General features: G+C 44.5%; 1 protein-coding gene across 10 annotated transcripts in view; it reads left to right on the forward strand.

Annotated features, from left to right (window-relative positions):
* Positions 1 to 15730, forward strand: part of CDC14B (cell division cycle 14B) — a 138068-nt gene that overhangs the window by 95939 nt on the left and 26399 nt on the right. For 5 of the 10 annotated variants that reach the window (XM_027048211.2, XM_027048209.2, XM_053205156.1 and 2 more), the window contains one exon: positions 4007 to 7801. The exons of 3 other annotated variants lie outside the window; for them this stretch is intronic. Coding sequence is in view for 4 of the 7 variants with exons in the window: in XM_027048209.2 (XP_026904010.1) it covers positions 4007 to 4043 (37 nt within the window). In the remaining 3 variants the exon portion in view is untranslated. Of the gene's footprint in view, positions 1 to 3643; positions 3710 to 4006; positions 7802 to 15730 lie in introns of those variants that run through there. 2 more of the 10 variants (XR_008291200.1, XM_027048207.2) reach the window with 1 other exon arrangement.

A 15730-nucleotide genomic window follows, 5' to 3' on the forward strand; every position in this document is an offset into this window, starting at 1 on the left:
TTGTTCAATTTTGCCATTTTCCTCTCTTTGCTAATTCTTTCTACAGTTTCACTACAGACTTTTACTTACATCAGAATGTGATAGTGCCTTAGTACAAGTATTTGAGAGCACCAACTGATGACTTGGGGATTTTGAGTTTTTCATAGAAAGGTATCAAATATTCATAGTTCTTTTTACTCTCTTAATTCCACTTGAGAAGAATAATAGAGAAATACTGACAAAAGGTCTTAGGTACATTATAATATCAGAACATTATTTATAACCACGAGGAAGAGGAAATGGGCTAAAGATTGTTGAATTATCCCAAATGAATCAAGAATCATGCTTTTACAGAAAATTTAATGGCTTGGATAAATGCTCATGAAGCAGTAAGTGAAAAGAGCCACACATATAAAAATTAGGAAGTATTACTCTAATTTTATAAATGTACAATATACTTTATAGAAATGTATACCTCTACAAATATATGTATATGTTCATACATATGTATTTATATGTAGTATATAAGCTTATAAATTATACATATACTTAAGTATATATGCACATGTTTCTATGCATGTATGGAAATAAGATAACAAATGCTGAAATATTAACAATTCTTCTGGTTGGTAGGGTAGTTAGGGATTTTTATTATTTAAAAAAAATTTTTTTAATGTTTATTTAGTTTTGAAAAAATGCGAGAGACAGAGTGCAAGCAGGGGAGGGGCAGACAGAGGGAGACACAGAACCTGAGGCAGGCTCTGAGCTGTCAGAACCTCAGGCTCTGAGCTGTCAGCACAAAGTCCAACGTGCGGGGCTCGAACTCATGAACTGTGAGATCATGACCTGAGCCAAATTCAGACACTTAACCGACTGAGCCACTCAGGCTCCCCAGGGATTTTTATTATTTTATCATTTGATTTTCCTCCCAACTTTTTTACAGTAAGTAGGGAGAAATGGGAGCATTTTAACTTCGACACTTTCAGGTGAATTACCCTATTAAAAATTCAGATTAAAATCCTGCTGTGGGGGATAGTTAGACATGTTTTGAATGAACATATTCTTTTTAGGTATACTTACTCAGGCTTCTATTACAGTTTTGAGTGTGTCTTGCACATTTAATTCTGCTTTCTGCTTTTCTGGATTGTGCTCTTCAGGCTACAGAGGAATAGAGTCCAGGAGCCGGGACTACGCGTGCCCAGTCACACCACGTTCCTCTGAGGGGCGTGGCCACGCGGCACTTTTTCCATCTAGGTCTTGTCTAGTGATGTAAACGTGTGCTTCTCAGCAGAGGTGGTTCCTGATTGCAGTGAGCATCTGCCTGAGGTCCCTGGGCCAGATGCTTTGAGGGGTTGAAAGTAGAGTTCAGACTGAATACACTTAACAGAATTTTGAAATGGCCCAAAGCAGTTTCCAGGCATGTGGCATAGTGCTGAAAACCAAAAGTCTTCTTTTAAATTCTCAAAATGGGACTTTCAGAGATTGGGAGGGGAGAAGAAAAAAACTAATGAGAGAAAGCTGGGTTTCGAGTGTGTTTACACACGCCCCCTTCATGCAGGGTCTTCTTGGCCTCTTATGGAGCTTTGACCTGTGTTCACATTACCTTAACTGTGACCCACCTACAGCTCACAAAAGAAAGGCAAATACATTACATACAGGTCCCACTTCCTCCTTCTAGGAAATAGTGGAAGCTGAGGGAGCCAAGCAGTTAGCCTGAAGCTTAGGCTACTGAATAGTAGTCATTTTTGGTTGGAGAGTAATGAAGGAATTAACACATTTGTGCATAATCTGAGGACAAAATAATACAAGATTGTTGAGTAATTATAAAGTATTGAATAGAAAACTTTGCTTTAGACAGCAATACAAGGAAATGATACAGTATACTTCTCAGTATAAAATAAATACCTAGGAGGCACAAGGATTGCCAGTCTACTGTTACCCCCACCTGTGAGGCCTTCTCTTTGCAGGTTGATGTTCTCACATCATCTGTTCTGCTGTAGGAACCTGACCTTTCATTCCCATGTTCTATTTTCTTCTTAGAGGCTTCCGGGATGAGACCTCACCTAAACTCACTTTCCACTGATTTGGCTTTCTGATTTTTGACAGTTTACTGAGAGGCTCTACAACTTGGGAGGCCTTTTCCACAAACACATTGAAAGAGCAATTATTTGGAGGCTGAAAAAATATGTGTTGTCATAAATCTTTGTTGCTGGGAATAAATGCCACCAAGGTTTCTTTCTTGGTAGATGATCATTCCCTCCTATATCCCTTGAACGTGAGCCACACATAAACCTACCCAGCGGGTGTCAAGCTCTGCTCTGACAGAGTTGTGCGGTTCAGGCCCAGAGCACTGGAGTATCTGGTGGTGGATGGAGTACACTGACCCTTGGGGCTGAGAGGCATCTCTGTGGCACCTTCCTCATCCCTTTTCTCAAGTCTGAAGAAGTAAATCTTCTTCCTCTCCCACTTCCTGTTGGATCTGTAAATGCATTCTCATGTTTCTCTTTTAAGAATTATTAAATCCAGTAAAGAATTGGACTGTTTTCCAGTCTCTGATGAGCTCTCTTAGAGTCTTGAAAATTTCATCACTCTGCATTTGATTGAGGACCTCCAGCCATCTCATTTGATAACATTCAATTCGGTTTGTGTCTTCACACAACTTACCATCCAGTACATGTTTCTGTAAGCTTATGGTATTTCTTTGGAGGAATCTTTTCTTTCTTTTTTTAAATTATAACTTCATCCATTTTCTGAGAAACTCGTCATGGACAAATTATCTATTTTGTTTAATTCTAAATTGCATCATTTGGAACCATCACCTTCTGCTCCATCTGTCAAACCAACCTAATATTTATGACTTTTGGGGTATTTTGTACCTGATTATTCACATGGGGGGAGATAAATGCTCAGGCCTCTGAAAAACATGTCTTCAGGAGCCCTTCAATTGGAAATCGCTACATTTAGGACTTCTTGGCTTTTCAAGTTTTCTCAATTGTGACTTTTGTCATTATCCCACCTGTCACTGCTTCTTGTCCGTTTATAGTCTCAGAGCTGAGTACCCATTCCACCACCTCTGGGCTTTAATTTTCAGTTATTGCCATTATCTCTGAAAATCCATTCATCTAGAAGCCCCAGGATGTTGTCTCTAAATATCCTGAAATATCTTTTTAAAAAAGAATGCTGGTTACCTCTGCTCATCTAAAATACTAATTTCCCTTTGAAATTCCAGACATTTTCCCACTTGGCTGTACCAGTTAACCTGGACCTTTATACTCAGTACTCTGTTGGAGTCTCCAAAAACTAAGTCATCGATTCAGATGAGCTACTTTGATAAAGTGGCCTCATCATCCAGTGAGGGGCACCTCCAGATTGGAATTGGCTTCTCTGACTCTTTCCTTTTGCTCAAGTTCTTCTCTAAAAGCTGCTAGTTAGTTGAAAGTTTACATAATAAACCGGGGTAGGAGAGAAAGGAAGTAAGAGGAGAATCCATCAAGATGTGCCCCACCTGCAGCGTGGTCTGAGGCTGGCTGGGAGCGGGTGCCCTCCGTGCTGCTGAACTGGAAACTGCTTGAGGTGCCAGAGCTTTTTCTGTGACCGAATTCTGGCTTTGGAAATAATCAAGTAACACTTCTTTATCTTTTCGTTCTTTCCGCTTTTCCCACAGCCTGGTTCCTCAGAGGGAAAGAAGGAAAAGGAATGCTTTGCAACAAATGCCCTTAATGGCATTATGGTACTCTCATTGCTCTGCTGCTTCTGCCCGCCCTTCTTTTTTTCTTTGTTTTTATTGTTTTTTTATTTTTTGCAGAACTGAACCTTTTTCTGCTCTGCCTTTCTCTCCCATTTGTCTTTACTTTATGGTTGATATTGTACTGTCTTTTCCAAAATACTTGTCATTAAAGAATTATACAAAGTGTATACTTCTTAGCATGTCACTACTTTTATTATGTTGCCTTCCTTGTCTTTGGTAACTACATATGGGACACTTGGAAACCTTCATGGTAAAATCCTTTTTTTTCTCCCCCTGTAGTCCCTCCATTTCAAGGACTAAAACAGTCTTGCGTTAAGTAAAAACCTGTGACCAGAACTGAAGGAAGACTCTAGGAACAGAAACCTACAGCAGAACTTAGCACAATTTATTTGGAAACAAAACAAAATTGCAAAAGCCTTAGCCGCTTTCCACCTAAGAAGTTTATTCAATGAAGACAATGTCCACTGGAGTTTAAAATAACTACATGAGTTTGGGCACAAGCAGTGACTTGAAGGAGGCCCAGCTCTCCTTTTGTAGAAACATCTCAAGTTTAACGACAAAAAAAGCTATTGTAAATTTAGTCTCAGGTGTAAATATCAAAGCCCTCTGTTGTCAGGAGAGCTGACTAGTCTGTGTGGTGCACGTGTGTCCCTGTGATGGCAATCATTTTAGCTGCTGGCCTTCAGAAGAAGCGAGGATCTGATGGAGGTTTTTTATGTATTTATTTTCTGTTCACCCTGTGTCAAAATTTATAAAGAGAAAACAGGCATTACTGAAATGGTACTTTCTGTAATTTGATACTATTTGGTTTAAACATCTTCACTTTAATACTTGTAATATTGTTGTAATGGTAACTCTGTTAAGTACCCAAGCTGCTTGTCTTCCACCAAAGAGTGCTTTATTAACAAGAATCTGTGAAAACCGTGTTTGAGGACTGTTGGATGTTGTGATACAAAGTGGTACTTTGGCAGCTGAATTTGCAAGAGAACATGAGTGGTAGCTTTAGAAGACTCAGGAGGGGACGCTGCCTTCAGAGTCGGAAGATTGTTGTAAGTCATTCCTCTTTATGTCATTGAGGGACTGGAGCATGCCAAGGCTGCCCACGATTTGGTTGCCCAGTCATACAAATTAAAATCCTGTTTCCTTCCACGCATGATTAAAAAAAAACACTGTTGGTGTTTTCCCTTGGAAACAGCCATCCCAAATAACGATGGCTAAAAAAAAAAGTACTGCTTTATTCAGGTTTTTCTCTGTAACATTGTGGGTTTCTTTTTTTATGTGATCAGCCTAAGGCCATTCACACACCCTTTGATTTCAGTGACAGTTACTAGCATCTGGATTTCAGTTGTTTGTAAATAAGAGACTCACTGTTGCCTTTGGTTGGGGAATACAACTAACTCTTTTCAGTGTGCCTTCGCCCCTCCACCCTCCAGAAACACAGCAGAGTCTGTGATATAAAGCAATCACAAAAACTATTTATTTGCTGCTAAAACAAAAAACGGGGGCCCAAAATAAAAGAATATTTTGCAGTCACCTTGGTTACCTCCATAATAAGAAGTGAATGGTTTTAGTTATTGTTAACCAATTTTTGCCTATCCTAGAATGGAGAGCAGGAGATACAATATGGAAAGGCAACAGAAGGCAAATGCCTTCACCTTACAAGATGAATGAATCAGGCGAGTAAGCAATTCCTTTTGTTAAAAAGTTACCTTTTTAACAAAACTATGAGGAGTAAGAAGCGATTGAAATAAACAGATTTTACTCTGTTAATGCAAAAAGTTACTGGAAGGCCATGGCTCCATTTCGATATTTACTCTCTTGGAGTAAATTATAAGATTGACTGGCTTCGAGGGGAGATGGTGCCATCATCTTGGTCAAACAGGCGGCTCTTCCCTGTCAGGTGGTATGGGGGTGTGTCATGCCAACTTTTAAATGCTGGGGACTAGATCTCAGAAAAAAAAGTGGTTTTCTATCCCTGGAAGTGAATAGACACAAAGACCCACTTACCTGATGGGAAGACCTCTCTTCACTAAGCTCTGGGTGGGAGGAGAAACATTCCATTAGCTGTCTCGTGCTAGGAGACAATAATATTCAGACTATGCCCTTGCATAAAACATTGAATTCTCAGGGCAATTCTTCTTCCCTTGACATCTTTGAAGGCCATTTCCTGCATAAATAATCCAGGTAGTTATGAAAATCAAACTTCCATCAGAACTTTTCCTGGTTTGGCTGTTTATTACATCAGAACAAGTTAAATGTGCCATCTCCCTCCCAGTGAATAAGCCATTTGATGTCTTGGCCAAGAGTGTAAAAATCTGGGCTTCAGTGTTAACCACAGTACTTTTTATTTTACAAATTGCCTTTTTGTGTCAGCTGCTCGAGTTTCCAGCTAGAATTGCTATCACTGTGGCTCTTTCTAAAAAATCTTGTTATTTAACAGGCTCACTAAAGTGAGTCCCAGGAAACTGTGATTTGATAAAGGAGCAGTCCTTGGAACACAGCAAGGACTTGGGGTAGTGCTTCCGGTGGATTTCATAGCACACTATTATTAAATGTACTGGAGGGCATTTCTAGAATCCAGGAAGTCTCTGGGTCTGATGGAAAGTTCTTTCTGCTATGAATAAGAGTGGACTTTTTTTTTCCCCCAATGGAAACTTCAACACACCCAGAATCTCCTGAGATTCTAACTTCAAGTCCTTGTCATAGAAAGACCCTGTTGCTATGGAATATGAAATAGGGCACGTCAGATGGAGAGATTCCTTTAAACTTAAGAGCCTTAAATAGCTTTGAAAGTACACCAAGACCATTTCTTTGAAATTAGCATTAGAAATGCATATTTTTAGGTGTCCTTGAAGCTTTTTGGGGACTCATCTCCAAAGTCCAAGACAGTCCAAAGGAAGTGTGTCTGCAAAACTGGGTACCTAGAAGTATAGACAGACTTCTCTTTTGTAATGCTAAAGAAAAACTAGAAATCTCTCTGAGCTGTCTGTGAAGAGGGGTTAATCCTGAGCAGTGCCTCACTGAAACACGTAGCCTGCCTTGTCCACATAGCCGCGTCTGGGCGGCATGCTGCTCTGCTAGTCTCCAGCATCTTTCTGCTCTCAGCCTGGCCCTGTTTGCCTGTCACCCACCTGCTTTCTTCTCTGCCCTCCTGCCCTCTCACAGGGGTCATTCATTCCTACCTCTTTTCTTGGGCCCAGACCATTTTTAGAGGAGTTCCCAAGAGTGCTTGTGAGGCGAATATGTTTGCCCTTGGAGCCCAATGGCCAGTTCTGTGTGCCCTGCGGACCGTCAGGCCTTCTGGGTGGTGTTGTGCCAAGAGCTTCTGGAAGCTTCCCTTTGCTTGAATCACCACCATTCATGACAAATGAGCAATGCGCTCTTTTGATGTTTGTTCTAAAAGTAGCTTAACTGTTCCTCTTCATACATTTTTTAAAGTAATTGCATCTTGGAAAGCAGTGCTCATGAAAAACAACTTTAAAAGCATATTTTGATTCTTTAATAGCTATCTCCCGCTAAAACTGTCCTGGTAAGGCTAGCTGCTGCTCTTCCATTTCTCCTAAATCTGAGTATTCCTCATGTTCCTAAGTGGAAATACTACAGATATATTTAAAAGACTGGACAATTCATCTATACTGTGTAAGAAATTACCTCCTTAACTGCCCAGTAGAATAACTGTCAGCAGGTATGTTCATCTGATTATAGTACTGCAGTTTTATATTAATAATTTGCAGACTTTTATCTAACCTGCACTCATGTACAGATTATTAAAAAGTTTTAAAATGTAACTGATTAATCAGTATTTGGTCAGTCATTGTCTTGATTTTTTATTAAAATGTATATTTCTAATCATATTTTATAAAGCCAAGAGAACTGGTTGAATGAATGTTTATTTTCCTGAAGGTATTTTTAAGATAAAGCTTCATAATGGCTGTAAACTTTGCATATCTATGTAGTTTGATACATATTGTTGAGTTTGAAAATCTTGTGTATTGTAACTGGTTTTATACGAAATACTGAATAGTGAAAATTGTATAATTATAATCATATAATTAAAAGTGTTAACCAAACAGCCTTCCAGTTTACTGTATTCACTTACCATTCTGAATCGTAGTAGGCAATGGTCAGAATATAAAGTGGATATAACCATTGTATTAGTTTACTACCCTGGGGGCTGAAACAACAGAAATTTATTTCCTCCCAGTGCTGAGGCTGGAGACCCAAGATCAAAGTGTTGGCAGAGTTTATTTCTTCTGATGCCGCTGGCCTTGGGCTTTTCTCTGTGCACTATAATCCCTGGTGTCTTTTCCTTATGACTCCTTATGGAGTAGGGTCCATCCTCATGGTCTCATTTTAATTACTTCTTAAAAGGCCCTGTCTCCAAATATAGTCACATTCTGAGGTATTAGGCATTAGGGCTTCAGCTTAAAAATTTGGGGGTGGGGGTATACAGTTCAGTCTATAACACCTTCCCCAAGATAAGATGGTGCGTGAGGGCTCCTGTTATGAAGTCATTCTGTACACATCCAACACCAGCTCAAATTATGCCAAGGTTTGACTTTGTGGAAATTACTGAGGATAAGACACATAAATCAGGCCCTTACATTACCTGCCAAGGTCAGGAGTAAAGAGCTAAGCGAGGGGCAGGACCATTGCTCAGGCACCTACATTCTGATGTCCAACTCTGAATGCCATCATGGTGCCATCTGCCTGCCTCCCCTCTGACTGTCTCGTGCTGACCTGGATCCTGAAGACCTAATGCCCACACCACCACTCAGAGGATGTGTCTGGGATGTAGGAGCTTGCTCTGTTAGGAATGCTGGCCCATTCCCAAAGGAACTCAGCTCACTCGTGCTTGGATACAGGTTTTCAAAGTACAAACCACAGGGACCCCCCACACCCACGCCCCATCCAGACTTCTAGCAGGCACTGCTACCCCCAGAGTGTGATTCGCAAGCTCCGTCCCCTGTTGTTGAAAGCTGCAGCGGCTACCTGCCCCTCCAGGTCGTGCACCCTCCTGCCGAGCAGTGAAGTTCAGTTGATTGGCATCTGCGAAGCTGCCCAAAGTATGTAAGTGCTGTGAAGGGGGCAGGCGTGGCAAGGGCCTAACACTTGGAAGACTCGGAATGAAACCCCAAGTTCCGTCTTGCAGGGCTGCGCAGTGTGGGTGATGAGCCATGGAGACCCTGGCCCTGTAGATGCTCCCTCTCTGTTGTCGACAATGCCATTTGGTGCCACCTACCACACACACAATTTGCTAAACCCCTCTGCTTCTGTTTCTTAAGTAAAATGGGAAGGAAAGGGATTCCTATCTTAACAGTTAGTGGGATAATTAAATGAGGTAATCCATGCAAAGCATTTAAAACATGCCGGTACATTGCTTTCAATAAATTAATTTTTTCCTACATTTAAGGTAATTTTCTGTACATAATTAGGTAAATGACCTAGGGTGGGGGTAGAGTTAAGTAGAAAGGCCCCTTCATGAGGCCCCGGAGTATATGGAGTTAGCAAGTCAATGTGGAAAGAGCAGCCAGTGTGTGCTCTGAAATGAGCTCTGCCGCTCATGCTGTGGTCTCAGGCATCCTTTTCCTGCCTCCTGCCCCTTACTTTGTTCATCTGTAAAATCGGACTGATAAATGCGTAGCCTTGGAATTAAAAGATCAAGGGAGGTGAGTGTGCCTTAGCCTGGGCCCTAGGCCAGCGGAGGCGTCCCATCCATCCACTGCTCCCATTTCCTCCCGTGTGTCTGAGCACACTTGTGCTTGGGAAGGCAGGATGGTGGCAAGAATTCTCCATGAACATAATACTCACCTTCTCTAGGGTGCCAAGACTTCGGCATGGTCTCTCCTCATGCTTGCCCCCGTGGGTAGTTTCTGGCCTTTCACTAGTACAGATTGCATAAACATTCTCCTGTGTGGATTCTTCCTGGTTGGTGCTGGTTATCTCCTTAGGAGAAATTCTTACAAAAGGCATGTCTCCTGGGTCAAGGATGTGCAAAAATTTAAAGCTTTTGTTGATATATGCTGTGTCAAAAAGCAGCTTATTATAATTGTTCAGAGCATGGATTCTGGACCTAGGCTGCGTACAAACCTTTGCTGCTTGTTAGCCAGGGTGACAGATGAGGATTAATTATTAACTTGGTTAATATTTGTTCATTAGAACAAGTGCTTGACACATACGAAGAGTCATACATATGTTGTGTTCAATAAAAAAAAAAAATACTGCCTTAATGCTCTGAAAAGGTCTGTGACAGTGGACAGTCCCCTTAGCATCAGCTGTCGGGGCATGGCTGAGATGGCTAATTAATAGTAGGACACTGGCCTTAGTGCTATTAGGTCATGGGTCACCATTACCTGCTGCCGTATCTGGTCCTAACTCTTAGCTGCCCCATTATTTAGATTTGGGGTCTTTTGTCTTCTAAGTAGTTGGCATAGTATGTACCTATCACAGTCTGTTTTTCTCAGTTTTTTGGGAGAACAAAATGGACTCTGGGCAAAACCCATCCAAGTCCATCTCCAGACATTCTGGCTTCTTCACTGGGGGTGCTGGCCCAGCCCGTATAGGAACGGAGATCCTCCCACACTGCCTGGCCTTGCCTCTAACTGTGTCTCGTCTCTTTGCTAGCAAGTCTGCATGGCTTTGACATGTTTCTGGATGACAGGTGCTCCATCCACACTGAAATTCCCAGGTAAGGAGGCTTCTCACCCAGCATGACCAGAGGCCACGGGGGCTGGCCACCCCCAGGGACTGGCCTTGGTCCCTCGAATTCTTATACTACCAAATGTCACGTTTCTAAACAGGGAGAGGCTTTCGGTGGGAAAAGAAAGAGTAGAGGAGGTGGTATGGTTTGTGCATTGTTTTACTTGGAGAAAGACAATGGGTGTGTTTCTCATCATGGGTGTGTTTCTTCATGTAAAACAAGATGACTTTTCAGGCGGGACAGTTCTTCCTTGCGTGGGACTCTCCAGACAATGTAGCCAGTCTGGCATCCCCACCCACTAAATACCAGTCATATTCTCAGCCATTGGATAATCCAGACACCCCCGCACATTGTCAGCCCCCTTCAGGAGGCAGTGCCGCCCCCCCGTTGGGAACTGCTGATCAGCTTCAAATACAGCTTCATTGGGCAATGTCATGGAAACAGAAACAGTTGCTCTTAGGACCTTGCTGAAGTGGATATTGTCCCCCTGCCCTGTTTTGCTCTGGTGCAAACCCCAGAGGGCAAAAGAAGGGGCTGGAGGAAAGGTTTCATTCATGAAGGGGGCAGCAGAGGGGGCTTGGCCCTCAGGAATGGGGTTCATGAGTATTTGTGAGACTGGGGCTGGGGGTTCTGAGACAGTGAGCGAACTGCCTTTCTGCCTGAGCCTAGCATATCTCCTGCCATGTGGCAGCCACAGAGAGGTCTCCATCCTTGAGAGTGAGGGGGTTCTGTTGTGACAGAGCTAGATGACACATGGGAGCTCTGTAGGCAGGCCAGTGGCTGACAGGTTCTTAAACAGGAGTGGACAGAGCAGGGGCCTGATTCCAGCACCCTGGACCACTCATGTTCAGGGTGATTCTGCTGTGGCCAACCCCAGATTTGCCTTGCAGTTAACTAAGGAGTTTACAGTGTGCACCGTGGAGTCTTTTCTCTAGCTGCCATATTAAACTAGTCCTTTTCACACCCAGTGACTCCCTAAGACAGGTTCTGGTGTCATAAATACAACTCGTTCTGTCTTCTTCCTTTTGCAGTGATAGTTGGCCGTCTCGAGCTGTAACCTTTCTAGACCGGCTTTTAATCTGGCTTGGGATCCGCAAAGACTAGGCCTCCCAAGAAGATCTCTCCTGGACAGCACAATGCTCACCAACAGAAAGTCTCTCCAGGTGAAATTTAAGCCTGTTTCCTCAAGCGTGTGCCTCAGCCTCAGCAAGTGTGTCTTCTATCCACTGGGTATTGAGGGTTCAGCCTGAGGCTAGAGCTGGTCCTACCAGTAGGTGGCCAGGAGGAGTGACTGGGATGGCTCCTCTCTGGTAGTAGATTCCCAGTAAGTAGCGTTCCTTGCTTTCTTACATTAGGGGCCCCTGTGACTGACTTGGTGGAAGCTGGTCTGTGTCCCCAGAAAAGTTAATGCAAAACTCTTGAAGAGTTCATGGGCAGGCCCCCTGTGGCCTTCCCGGCTGTGCAGCATTCAACTCCAGGGGCGCTGCTCATACAGATGCAGTGCGAAGGGCGCCCCCTCAGGTGTCCCGCTTCAGAGCCCGTTCACCAGTCATTCCAAGGCCCTGCTCTGGGCATCTACAGATCCTTGGTTAAAATCCCTGAGGGCTTTCTGCTCTGGTCACAGGTAGGAACCTGTGGGATGCAGTCAGGGTAGGGATCCCCACTTCTCGTGTTAGGCTATGCAGCCTCCACATTTCTCTTGCTTCCTTTCTACCCACCTTGCTTTTTCCCTCTTACTGAAAACTCTTCCAGCCACCGTGCTTGCTCTCCCCCCTCTTTCCCTCACCGCCAAACACGCAGGTGGTGGTCATTTTGCATGGCTGAGAATGTAGGACTTACTTTGATACTTGAGTAGTTTTCCTCCCTGTTGCTCGGATGCTCCCAGTATCTAGACAGGTGGAATACAAGCCAGGGCCACTAACATGGCTGTGCGGGTGTATCCATGTGGGTGAGCTCCCCTGGGTTGAGCAGTGCACCCATGAGGTGGAGGTGTTCTCAGTGCCCCTGGTGGGGTGGCTGTTCTCAAGGAAAGTTCTCTCTAACCTCATTGAGCCCTGGAGACTGATGTGCACCTTGACACCACTCCATTCTCACCTGACAGGCATTCCCACTTACAGATGACTCTGTGCTCTGAAATCAGGCCACATTTCTACAAAGTAACAATGCTTAGAAGGCATTGTGGTTTGGTTGGGGAAATTCCATCACCTTGAGTCACAAGCAGCGTTGTGGCTGAGGAAAAGGCTTTCCAGAGCATTCGGGAGATGGGCAGGGAGCAGCTTGGGCCTAGGAGAGGCATAAGCAGCCGCTGGACCCTGTAGGCTCCATGAAGCCGCCGGGAGAGCCAAACTTCTGTTCATTTCCACCAGTGCCTCACTGGTGACCTTGAACCTAATCTCGTGGCCTCTCAAGTCATGCCATCTCCACCTGTGCAGGAGATTTAATAATAAAGCTAAGAACATTTTTTATGTTTATTTTGAGAGAGTGAGCGGGGGAGGGGCAGAGAGAGAAAGAGAATCCGAAGCAGGCTTCAGGCTCGGAGCGGTCAGCACAGAGTCTGACGCGGGGCTCGAACCCGCAAACTGTGAGATCATGACCTAAGCCGAAGTCCAAGGCTTAACCGACTGAGCCACCTAGGTGCCCCTCTAAGAACACTTCTAATCCCATCATGTTTTCAGGAGACTGTTCAAGAGGGACTCATGCCACTGCTGTGTGTGGTCACCATGTTACTTGCCCCTGAGCACACAGCAGGTACTTGTGGCTTCATTCATCCCCTGCAGAGGAACCTGTCCTCTGGCCTTTGCCTCTCTCCTAGCAGCTTTACCCTGGGGACTAGTAATTGAAGTGGTAATTTTGGGAGTGTGGAAGGAACACTGGGCTAGAGGGCTGGATCTTGTTTCTGCCTTATCTCCTCATCAGGCGCTAGCTAGGGACTAAGAGGACCAAGAAGACTGTCCTTCCCATTCCCTGACTTGAAAGCATGAGACAGTTGCAAGACCGCACACAGCAGCCACTCCACCACTGCTCGTCTCCTCACGCCGCTAGTTTCTGCACCAAGGGTGGGAGGGCGAGCCTGCAGATGTAGAAGACATCCAAATGAAGGGCAAAGCCTTAATGTTAGGGATGACCCTTGGGACTAAGGACAGTGGTTCCTTTCAGGGGAGGGGGAGGCTGTGGTTGGCATGGGCACTGGACAGGCTTCTGGGAAAATCAGTTTCTTAGGTGGTGTTTTGTATCCATATTGTTTTACGATATATATTTTTTCTAAGACTTTATTTTTAAGTAATCCTACACTGAACATGGTCATCGAATTCACAACCCCGAGATCAAGATTCGCATGCTTTACCGACTGAGCCAGTTGGGTGCCCCTACAATAAAGATGTTTTTAAAATACCTTTTTCCCTTCCTCATTTTCTTCACCACATAAATACAGACCCCTTTGGGACAAAGCTAGGCAAAGCCTCAGATGCGTGGGGCATGTCGAGGGCACTGACCTCAGGCCAGTGTCGGAGGATCTGGAGAGGAGGGCAGATCCTGAGTGGCTGTTTGCACAAACTGTGACCCTTGTGGAGGCTGAGACACAGCAGCAGTGAAAGGAAATGGGCAGGTCTTCTCTCACAGTGAAACTATGCTCATCTGGCTGCATGATGCCATGCGGAGGGGAGGAAAGCCCCACCTGCTGTCAGCAGCGTGGCTCCTGAATAGCTCAGAAGAATAGCTGACCTTTCCCAGCTTGAGACCCAGGTCCAGTAGCTCCATAGGACTTAACCAGCACCACATGGTACTGTCTCAAAAGAAAATAGTGCCTGCACTGGGGTGGCCCGGAGTACCTAGCCAACCGAGAGGAAAAGCCCTGAACTAGTGACCAGCACTAGAAGTCCGGGTCCCCCTTGCAGCCTCTTGGGCTCTGAGGGCCTTGCCTTGCATGGGAATGAAGACATCAAATGCTTATCAGCAACATTAGGCTAAAGATGTACAGCTTCTCAAGTAGCCTGGCCAGATGTTAAAAACATCCAATGCATGATTTTAACCTTCCTGAGGCGCTTCCCTGGGGGTAGCCTCTGTAGGGAGTCTGCCTCTTCCCAGACCTTGTCAGATAAGCAGCTTAGGTTTTCATCCAGTCAAGACTGGTGCCAACCCCTGCTTCCTTCAGGGGCGACACCTCTCTGTGAGGCTCCCCCAACCTCCAGGCCCTGGGACTACTCCCTCCCCCGCCCGCCATCTTCAGCTGCTGTCCCCCCAGAGTGGGGCCGGCACATTGACCTTGGCATTCAAACATGTTTGACGTCTGCTTTCCAAGAGTCTTGGGGACTGACACACTAGTTTTCTTTTGTGGGATCAATTTGTTCACTGTTACTTGTTAGAAACAGGACTACACCCACCTCAAAAGAGGAACTTGGATCAGGAAGGCCTTGCCTTGTGTATAAATCCGAACATAAGCCTCCTGCCTGCTTTGATTTTCCCTATGGCATGTTAGGGATTTCCCCTGCTCTTTGCTTCTGCTTGGTCTTCTCTGGGGCACTGTGGACAACCACAGGACCAAACCCAATTATCTATCTACCCCACCAATTGGCAAGACATAGTCCTGGTGAGCAAACAAAGCCTTCTACAGGCTCGGAAACTGTACCCCATCCCCCAGAACGGTTTCCAACCACAGGACCCAAGACTGTTCCATGGCACAGGAATCTTCAGTACATCTAAGAAGGATGCGGTATTTGCAAATACAGTATTAATTCCAGTGCTATAGGCTTTTCAGCCACTATTTACAACATCAGGGAATTTTCTTGAAAGGGATCTCTGTTTTGCCAATCTTCAGAGCCAAGGTGGGCAGAATAACTTCATGTCACAGCATCAAGCCTGCTGAGGAAAGACACACCCTCATGCTGTACCAGTTGATCATTTTGGCTGAATGTGACATTCACTCTCCTGAGACTTGACTTACATCAGGTCACTCCCACTCACTGTGTCCTTTCCAGGGAGAGGAAATAAAACAGTTAATATATCTTAGTATTCAGATACTAATTTAGTAATAAGAGACCAAGGGTGGACAGTCACCCACAGCAAATGTCCTTAACTGTCATATGGCAGGGAGGTCAGCTGATTCCTTCTACTGGGCTTTTTTCCACATTCTTTTCTCTTGACCTGGGAGTGACCAAAAGGATTCAGCTTTCTGTACACAGTTAGGAGGGAATACCAACCTTTATTTACACTTGGGTTCAAGTTCAGAGCCATCTTAAACAGTATAGCAAAGCGGGGGAAAGCACAGATCCTGGGACCAAGTTCAGATTCCAACAGAAGCATATTAA

This window comes from Acinonyx jubatus, chromosome D4 (assembly GCF_027475565.1).
Source record: "Acinonyx jubatus isolate Ajub_Pintada_27869175 chromosome D4, VMU_Ajub_asm_v1.0, whole genome shotgun sequence".
Classification (NCBI taxonomy): domain Eukaryota; kingdom Metazoa; phylum Chordata; class Mammalia; order Carnivora; family Felidae; genus Acinonyx; species Acinonyx jubatus.